The sequence below is a fragment of the Phalaenopsis equestris genome, unplaced genomic scaffold (assembly GCF_001263595.1).
Source record: "Phalaenopsis equestris unplaced genomic scaffold, ASM126359v1 Scaffold000425, whole genome shotgun sequence".
NCBI classification, from domain to species: domain Eukaryota; kingdom Viridiplantae; phylum Streptophyta; class Magnoliopsida; order Asparagales; family Orchidaceae; genus Phalaenopsis; species Phalaenopsis equestris.
This window is the reverse complement of record NW_018164866.1, coordinates 472,871-483,600: the sequence shown is the minus strand read 5'-3', so window position 1 is coordinate 483,600 and position 10,730 is coordinate 472,871. Positions and strand designations below refer to the sequence as shown.

General features: G+C 35.6%; 1 protein-coding gene across 2 annotated transcripts in view; it reads right to left on the bottom strand.

Moving 5' to 3' along the window:
- Positions 1-8,828, bottom strand: part of LOC110027351 (two-component response regulator ARR17-like) — a 9,840-nt gene extending 1,012 nt beyond the window's left edge. The window contains exons 1-4 of one of the 2 annotated variants that reach the window (XM_020728737.1): positions 8,685-8,828; positions 8,438-8,620; positions 7,703-7,785; positions 5,313-5,390 (exon numbers count right to left, since the gene is read on the bottom strand). In XM_020728737.1, the coding sequence (XP_020584396.1) occupies positions 5,313-5,390; positions 7,703-7,785; positions 8,438-8,576 (300 nt within the window). In that variant the 5' untranslated portion in view covers positions 8,577-8,620; positions 8,685-8,828. The remainder of the gene's footprint in view (positions 1-5,312; positions 5,391-7,702; positions 7,786-8,437; positions 8,621-8,684) is intronic. The other variant, XM_020728736.1, reaches the window with a different exon arrangement.
- Positions 8,829-10,730: the final 1,902 nt, after the last annotated feature.

Genomic DNA, 10,730 nt, shown 5'->3' with positions numbered 1-10,730 from the left:
TATATATATATATATTGTTAGAGTTAAATCAGATAATCTTATTGATGTAAAGAGAGATAGAAATACCAATTACAGAATGTACTAGCAAGAAAATAAATAAATAAAAAAAATAAAAAGAAAAAAAGAAAGTAAATAAAAAAAAATCAAAGAAATTAATACATAATTCTGCATATTAATATTCTAATATTCCAATACTCCCCCTCAACTTGAAACATAGATATCACTGATGTTCAACTTGGATTTAAAATCACGAATAGTGGCTGAGGAAAGTTCTTTGTGAGGAAATCTACCAGCTGACCAATAAATGACACAAACGGAACACAAATTTCCCCGAACTCGAGTTTTTCCTTAATGAAGTGGCAATCAATCTCAACATGTTTGGTGCGATCATGCTGGACCGGGTTGTCTGTCATGATCATAACCAAAGAGCTTCACAAATTCCCAGGGACATGGACCGAACTTCAGTTTTCGCACTGCTCCGAACAATTATAGACTGCTTTATTTTTCATGTGATTAGGTTTCTACACACAAATGAGCAGTACCCCGAGATAAATAGCCAATCATGGACTGACCCGGCCTAATCCGCATGTATAAACTATAATAGAACGAGAGGTGTGACGAGAAATAAACAAACCTGAGTCCGGTGTGTCTTTTAAATAGTAGAAATCCGATAGACAGCTTCGAAGTAATGCTCATAGGGATCAAGTATGAATTAACTGACTATCCCAACTGTGTGGCATATGTCGAGACGTGTATGGGCAAGGTAGATGAGTTTCTCCGCAATACACTATCAGTGAGTCTTATTCACAGGAACTGCACTGGGAACATCAAGAAGCTTTTCATTGGAATCCATCGGGAGAGTGACTGGTTTGCACGGAATAAGATTGTTCTCTGTAAAAGGTCAACCACATAATTAAGCTGAGATAGGCAAATATCCTAAGATTACCGAACAACTTCTATGCCCAAAAAGTACCTGATAGACCCCAAGTCCACTTCAAAGGAAGCAGCAATGATGCCTTTCAGAGACTCCAATGCTGGTAGATCATTACCTGTGAGAACAATATCGTCAAGACAATAAAAATAGTTATCTAGTCGTTGAAGGAATGCCATAAGAAGAGAGTGTAGTCCGATTGAGCCTAAGTGAATATATGGTCAACCACCACATTTGTGAAATTTACTGAGCCATGCCCATGGTGATTTCTTCAATCCATAGAGGGATATTCACAGTCTACATGCTTGCCCCTGGGAGGCAGTGGAGTCAAAGCCAGGAGGAAGAATCATGTATACCTCCTCTGTAAGATCGCCATTCAGGAACAAACTCTTGACATCAAGCTGGAATAGGGGCAATCCAGATTCACTGTAAGGGATAAAAAGACCTGAATGGTGTTTAATTTAGCAACTACAGCAAATGTCTCATCATGGTCAACTCCGTAAGTCTATGAGCACCATTTGACAACCAACCATACCTTGTTACGTTCAAAAGAACCATCAGATTTGAACTTGATGCTAAAAATTCATCGGCATCTCACTGCTTTCTTGCCCCGAGGAAAATCAAAAATGTCTCAAATATGGTTCCTCTTAAGGGCATTCATCTCTTCCATGATGGCAACTTTCCAGGCTGGATATGCTAAGGCAGCCTCAATAGTAAATAAAAATTGATGATTGGTTAGGGCAGTAGCAATGCTCTGTAAGTTGGAAATAATCAGTTTAAAAAAAACATAGTTTGCCACGGGATAGTAGAGCATGTCTGATTGCATACCTTACTAAAGGAACTGACTTCCTCATTTGGAGTAAGAGTAGTGTTGTGGATGTCGTACGGAGGGTATTCAAGGTCCAACAAGGGGTTAGAGAGCTCCGTAGTAGGTACATCAGAACGAGAGCGTCAAGTGTAGACACAAAAAGTGGGAAGTTCTGCTAGTGGAACCAAAGGGACAGAGGGCTCCTTGGTGGTAGGAGAAAAGGGTGGAGCTAAAGGAACAAAGGGTTCCTCGATGGTAGGTGACATGGGGGAACATCCACGGTAGGATAAGGAATAATGTCCAAGAACTCTAGCTCCCCCTCGCTAGAGGCTGAGATAGGAAAGTAGAGAACACTTTAAAAAAAGGAGACATCAATACTCACATAGACCTTATTCGTGGTAGGGTCAAGTCACCAATACCCCTTTTGAGTGACAGAATATCTTAGGAAAATGCATTTTATAGACATGGGATCAAATTTACTCTGAGATGGTGTTGTATTCCGAACAAAGGCTGTGCGATAAAAAATTTTGAGATCTAAAGAGGAGAAGACCTGATTGTTATGAAAGTACGATCTAAAGACGGTTAAAGGGGTATGAAAGTTATGAATTTTTTAGGGAACTCTATTGATGAGCTAAGTGACGATAAGAATGACATCATTCCAAAAACGATTTAAGAAGTTAGAGTGAAACAAAATGAAGCGAGTAACATCAAGGAGATGTCAGTTTTTCCTTTCGACTACCTCATTTTATTGAGGAGTGTTGGTATAAGAGTTATGATGGAGGATGTCCTTACTTACTATGAACTCTCTTAATATAGGTTAAAAAATTCACGATCATTGTCAATTCGAAGAACTTGAATAAGAGTTTTGGATATGGTCAAAATGAAGATATGAAAGTTTTTGGAAATAATAACTTCAGATTTATCTTTCAAAATATAATCTCATGTCATCCGAGTGTGTTTATCAATCAAAGCAAGGAACCATCATTTATTAATGTAGCTAGGAGTGCGAGAGGGTCTACATAAGTCACTGTGAATAAAGAGAAAAGAGCGGAAGGTGTGTAATTGTGGGGTGGATAAGAAACACGATGATGTTTAGCTAACTGACAGGTTTAACATTTAAAATTAAAAAGATTTTTACTAGTAAACATAAACAGTTACAATTGTTTTAGGTACTAAGATTACACAAACGATAGTGTAACAACATAATAGAAAATTCTATGGACTGAGATAAACTGCAACTATTGGGTAGAGTGTCCTCATTCTCCTTCTTTTTCGCCAATCCGCTTAATAGTTCCGATCATCCTATCTGAACAACGATCCTTACAAACACAAACATCAGAGAAAAAATGAGCAATGAAATCAATGTTATATGTCAGTTTACTGACAGATAAAATGTTACACTTCAACAGAGGTACGTATAACACAGATTCCAGAGTTAAATTTATTGTTGAAACAACAAACCCTTTACTAGCAATGGAACTTTGGGACCCATCAGCAATTTTAACAGCATCTTTCCCTGAGCAAAGATAGTATGTCAAGAAGGCTTGAGAGCTTCCAATCATGTGATCCGTGACACTCGAATCAATGATCTATGGGCTAGAAAGGGCAAAAGAAATGAGTCGCATTGGATTGATACCTTGACATACGTGAGAGGTCGACGGGCCGGAAGTGAGCGAACTAGATCCAAGCAAGCTTGATCAAGTGCTCTAATTTGACTTGTAAGGGAATTGGAGGATTTCAGATTGTTTTGGGTAGAGACTGTTTGTACTGTGTTGGATTCAAAAGCTGTAGCGAGATCATTGGCAGCAGAAGATTTGGCCGAACCATTTGGATTCGAGTTTCCCGAGGAGCATCCAACATTTATCATGAGTGTGATTCAATTTGTGATGATAATTACAAGTGGGGTTACCAACACGGGGTTCAGCACTATTCGAGACCAAGGCAGATACTTCAGCAAAGGGAGTGGATGCACCAAGCATGACAAGTTTCCGGCTCTCTTTTCGGCAAATCTCAGTGAAAACAGCACGAATACAAGGAGGAGGATCTTGGCAAGGATACAACGTCAGACTTTTTCAAGATTTTTATTGAGGTCTGCCAGAAATTGAAACATACAGTCCATTTCTATAAGTTTCTGGAAGAGAGATAGGTCGACCAGAGATTCCCAAGAGTAGTCAAAATACATGTCATATTTTATCCATAATACAACTAGATCATTGTAGTACTGGGTCACGGTCCTCGATCCTTGGTTTGCTTACGAATTTTTTTGAATACCTCATAGAGTTGGCTGGAATTTCCTACATCTCAGTAGGTATCACGAACTGCTGTCTATAGGAGACTTGCGGAAGGATCATATATAATTGGCCAATAGAAGTGTCCATGGAGTTGATCAGCCACAAAATGAACATGAAATTCTCTACTTCCTAAGCTCCATAAATTGGATCAGTGTTTGAAGGTTCACGAATCACACTAGTGAGATGACCGAATTTTCCACGCCCTTTGATGAACAAGGATAGAGATTGGGATCATTGGAGAAAGTTATTGTCATTCAGTTTATAGGTTATAATCAAGAAGTACATGTTCTTATCTTACCCTCTGATTTGCAAAGGAACGGATGTTAGAATTGATTCTCCAGTGGAATCAAAAACATCTTCTGATGACGGCTCAGTGTCGGAGGAGTCTTTCATGACTCCAATTGAGCCCAAATGAGATGGTAGCTTGTTGAGACATCATAAGGTTCCAACTGTTGGAGGGAAGATATATGTCCTCGGGAAGTGGTTCCTGTTCGAAGGAGATATTTTGGTTGGCTGGAACCTGAACAAGGAAGATCTGGGCGGGAGATGGGGGATTATCCGAATGGGAACCTTCTTCCAATGGCTCGAAAGATAAGGGATCATACAAACGGGATCATCCGGTTCAGGAAGCGTGACCGGTGGCTCGATTAGGAGACGGGAATTTGGTCTGCATATGAGAATATGGGAATTTGGATCAGGAGATTGAGCTTTCAGCGGCTAGAAGAGGGTCTAACCAGCGGCAAGGAGGGCGTGACAACAGCTAGGTTAGAGTCATGGCTCCGATGCCATGTTAGAATAGAACCAGGGTGATCATATTGAAGTAAAGACGAGTATAAATACCCATTACAGGATCTACTAATAGGAAATAAATAAAATTGAAATAAAGGGACAAAGGAAAGTAAATAAAAGCAAATCAAAGCAATTAACACAAAATTCTGCACATTAATATTGTAATCTTTAACAATGAATAAAAAATTCCACTTTACTACCTTTATAAACTCAAGTGCGTCTTTTTTTAATAGGTTTACATCAAAAAGGTGTTATAAAATTAAATATCAAACTTTAGGTGTTAGTTATGTAAATCTATAAGAATTATGTGGTAAGTATGTAAATTTCCTTAAAAAATTATCATATAATCGTAATGCCATATCACAATTGGTTCAGGTTCATGTTTTGAATCTTCATTTAGCCAGTCATGATAATGGACCAAAAACCTTTACTTCACTATGATGCTAAACTTAGTTTTCAGTAATCATTTTGCAAAAGCCCATAAATTTGATACCTTTATCTTCTTCAGCAGCTCATAGCCAGTCATGCCTGGCATGCAGTAGTCAGTGATTATCAAATTCACCTTCAAATCCTGCAAAATAAAATCATACATATCACATAGGGTGTCATCATATGCCTTTTTCCTCAACTTAATTCGCTTAGACAAGCTATACTAAGAACAAAATGTAATATGTAAGGAAGTTTGAATTGGAATTCACCATCAAATAAAATATTAAATTAATCAACAAAACCTAGCAGGAATCTCATGGCCATTCTAGCTCATTTGTAAAAAGTGAGAAACAAACTAATGGCTATCTTTTTAAATTATAAATAATTAGTATATGTTGATATTAGTTGCAGGTTGGAATATTTATAATGGTAGAGTAAGCGTACTTCGTAATAGAATTACACAAAAACCCACATAAACACTGAGATAGAAGTTCACATAAGATACCAAAATGTTTACATGAAAATCCCAAAACGAGAAACATCCATGGGGCTTGCCTAGTTAAGATAATCCGAGATTATAGATACTCTTCCCTTCACTTTAAGAATATGAGATTACAAAACATAGAGCATTAGTTTGACCTCTTATGACTAAAGAATGTTGGAAAAGTTCTGAAAGGAAACAATGAAGGTCAAGAGACAAATGTCAATGTTGTTGATGGACAGTGATAATTAAGAGATGATAGTTTGGTAATGACAGTTAGAAGATAATCATTATGCGGCAGCAGCCGAGAAACAATAATTAAGCGATGGCAGTAACAATCAGGAGACAACGAAGCGATGGTAACCAAGCTACGTTCGTCAAATGATGACAACTGGACAATGTTAGTCTAGCAATAGCAGTTATTGGTAGTAATGATATGCACCAATCATCAAATAGAAATATGCGGTTTTTAAAATCTTTAAACTCACTCTCATGTCAAGCTCTTTTCATGTGAAGATTGAGAATATTTTTATAATTTTTATAAACTGCATTTTAACATTTCGTTTACCAAAATCTCCAACAATTCATTGGACGTCTCGTGTTGACTCCTTCAATAACAAAGTGTTTATTAGACATTTGAATATCATAATGACATCAAAATTGAGTAATCTTAAACTTCTTGACCTCCATCAATATGCTTGTTTTGAGTATAGACGCACAAAATTAGAATATTATTTGATCCATCAAATAGTCATGAAATATTCAACTGAACTTTGAGTACTTGATTTGTGCTCATTTGGATTCAGTTCCAAGCACTTTTGGTAGCATTGGACTAGTCTCATCAAAACATTTGTTTTGATAATAAATTTGTTAAAATCAACATTTTGATGACAATAAATCTAATTCTGCAAGTTTTCAATCTAAGTATTGTGTCAAATGTCATGTCTGATTGGATGATTTTTTTAGTGTAGCAATTTCTATTTATGGAATTTGATTTAATTACTCTTAAAAATAGATCAGTGCGAGATAATACTATAATTTAGTTGGATGCTTTTAAAATATAGACATTTTAGAAATATAAAAAAACAATATTAAATGCATTATGTTAAATTCAGTATTCAATTTAATGCCAATCAAATGCAATGAAAATTTTTATTTATATGTTGTGATTCATTTCAAATAACCTCCTCCCTCTCTCCCTCTTTTATTTGTAACATTTCAAGAGCAAATGCAGGATCAATAGTGGGAGAGGTGGCGCGAGCAAGCTTTGGAAACAATGATCTGTTAGTTGTCATGTTTCAAGAACTCGGTACGGTTGAAGGCGAGGGAGCAATTGCGAGCAAGTGATGTGGAGGTCAATGAAAATGATAGCATCAATAGAAAGTAGAGCGGCAGCCAAGGGATGCAATGTTAAGGGAACGTGCCAATGCGGGCAAGGATGACAGTGAGGGAGGTAAAGGGCTAAGTGGGAGTTGACTATGATGGTGAGGGCAAAATGGTAAAGGGGACTATGGGTGAGGGAGGCGGTAGAAAGGGACAAGGCTAAAGTTGATGTGGATGGGATCGGGTGAGGGAAACAAAGATGAGAGCAATGCAAGAGAAGCCAATAGTGGTTGAGTGAGGCCAAGAGCAAGCGAGGTGAAAGGGATGGCAAGTGTGGAGCCTAAAGAGAGGGATTCATAAATCAACAAAATGTTGGTTTATTTCAAATGCAAGAAAAATAAAAGTTGATATTTCAAATCCCTAAAATTTTTCAGCCCACATTTCTTTTGCTTTACACCCGACACAAAAAATCATAAAATGCATATAAGAGAAACACAAATAAAATACAATATACTTTTAACGCTTCTAATCAAATAACACCTAAAGGTTTGCAAAATACAATTCTCGCAAAAAATAATGTTAGAGTTTTATTTGAATTCCCTTCATTAAGAGGAAAAAGAAAAAGAATTGCAAAAGTAATAAATACAAACTGTTTTATTTTGGTTGCCTTCTTCTGCACCTCCAAGAAGACCCAAATATTCCAGTGCCCTCACTCCATTTTCTGCCGTAGTTACTGAAACCAATTACATGGAAGAAAAACAGTAGCTTTAAAACAAGCAGATCATTTTTTTAATCCAATTAACAATTCAATTTAAAAATAAAAAAGGTTTAGAAAATACAGAAACTGCTAAGAAGGATTATAATGTACGTGGAGAAAGAGCATTCATCTTTCAAACCCTTGATGGCTAAAACCATACGCTTCTTTATAATGCCACATTTGTATCTCCTATATGACAAACATAGTTTTCTATTTAAACTTTCTTTTATAGATTAAGAGCTTCCTAAGAATAACAGTAAAAGTACCATTATCTTCTACAAAGGTTAAGTTGATCCAAGTGCGTATCGTTTCTAAACAACTCATATAACCCTATAATTTTATTTCAGTTTGCGTTTATAATCTTCATTTGAGCATATGTTACCAGGCCTCAGATCCAACAGTATATAATTTCTCCACCATTTTGCAAGCAATAAATCATCAATGTAAAACAATAAGGAAAGGGCATAGCTCCTAATCACTGTGAACAATGAATCTGCAACAAATCCGTTCTTTCCTCCTTCGATTAGTTATTTTTCCTTAAAAATCAAAGCTAAAAGAAAAAAAAAATCCTTCATATGCTCATATGCATTCAAATTAATTGCAGAGCTTCGAAAAGAAAAATCCATACCTTTGTATTCAGAATTCTTCAACATTCTCTCTAAGAACAGCCTCTCCACGACGCTATCATCAACAGCCAAGACATGAAGCTCACCTGCGTCACCCTCTCCCTTCGGATCATATACGGGAGAGAAAGAAGAAGAATCCATGTCGAAGACGAAGAGAAGGAGCGAGAAATGGCTCTGGATCAGGGCTAAATAAATAAATAGAATAAAACTAGAATCAAAAGCGAAATGCGTGATGACAAATCCACACACCGATATTTCGTGATCTGCTCCATCAGTGCAACAAAGGAAAGAATCCTCCCAGAATCAAACCCCTCACATTCTAAAGATCTCCTGCCTCATCCGTCTTTCTCCCCGCTTTCGTGCCCCTTTTCCGCGAAGGCCTCCACAGCTGGATTTGGTGAGAAATCCCTCATAAATTAACGGTGTTAAGTACATAGCTTATTCTGCTAAATACGGACCATCACGACTAAAACTTCGCTTCGTTCTAACCTGACTAAAACCCGACTAACAATAGTTTACAAAAATATTACATCAGTGCACTTAGAAGTAACGTGCGTAGCTAATGAAATCACATCATAATATTTCGCGCGACAGGAAAAAAAACGGCACGGTAACACGAGAAATATTCCTCCTTGTGTTGCGTGTTATTCATGTGTTATTGATGTGTTATTGTGTTATTATAACACCAAAAATATTGTCAGGACACAATAACACATGAATAACACAGGGAATATTTCCGACAGAGAAAAAAACGGCGCAATAACACTGGAGAATATCTCCCCCATGTTATTCATGTGTTATTATGTGTTATTCATGTGTTATTGATGTGTTATTGTGTTATTATAACACCAGGAATATTCCTAGGACATAATAACACATGAATAACACACAATAACACATGAATAACACGGAGGAATATTCCCCGTGTTATTGCGTCGTTTTTTCTCTGTCGCGCGGGGTGTCGTGACGTGATTTCATTGGCTACGCATGTTACTCTACGTGCATAGTACTGATGTAATATTTTTTCTAGTTTACAATTTTTAGTTATGCTTTTGCTTAAAAGTGTGTTTCCCCCTTTTATATTTAGGTATCTAACACTTAAAATTTGATACTTTCATTTATTGCACTTTAGTGCTATCAAATTATACATGAAATGATATATTTTACTTTTAAATAGTTAGTAATAGTGATATTTTTTATTTGATGTTGCTCATTTGAGTGATATGCATGTAAGCATATAAGTTTAGATTTTTTATATGGAAATATATAATGATTGCTTGGTAGGTTTGTAAATGCCTCTAGAAGTTATTTGTGCCATGAAAAATTAAGTTTTATAAATATAAAAATTAAAATTTAAGTATTAGATATATAAATATATAAGAATTGTGTGCTATGTGTATAAATGTAACAAACTAAAATTACACCGGCCTAGTAAAAAATTATTTGCTTTGAGAAAAAAAATTTCAGCTTCTTACATTTTGTTGTACAAAAGGTGTCTATTTTAATGCTAATACATCTCAAAAGTACTTGGTAAGAAAATCTTTCTATTTTGTTGTTGATATAAAATGATGTCATAATTTATAATTTTCTTGCTTTCATCAAAGACAGGTTTAGAATTGCTATGGATAGAACTTAGAATAGATGAATAAAAAGATATGTGCCTAAAACTGTGGATGTTGTTATGATGTGGAGGATTTTTTTATTTTCTTGGAAGGGCACATGCGAGGGTGGATGTATTCATATCATGTTGTTATGATGTAGATATGAATTTTATTTATTTATTATTATTTTATGATTCTTCAATGTCTTTAAGGATATTGAAATAGCTTTCTATTTTTATGATTTTCCACAATAGTGTTTTTTCGTATTGTCTCTTTTAAATGTACTTTTCATTAGTTTTCTCATTATATCATAATTCATTTATATTCTTATTCAATGGTTGTTTTATAATTACATTATTGGCTGGAGCTATGAGCAATATCAATGATGTAATCTGAATTTTAATTTGCAACTTTCTACTGCTTAGTTTTTTTCTTTTTTTCTTCTCTCCCCCCTTTTTTTTTTACTAACTTGTATTATTTTTTTGTCCATCAACATTAGCAAGTCATTTTGGATTGTACGCTTAGTTCAAGCAACATATAGGAAAACTATAATGATTATGATAGCTCTACTTTTTTTTTTAACATTTGTAATTCATTTGATTTTTTTTTCTTCTTTGTTTGCTAGTTGAGCTTTAGCTCTTACCAGTCTAAAAAGTATGATATGCATTTATATTGTAAGAAGTTTTTTTTAAGT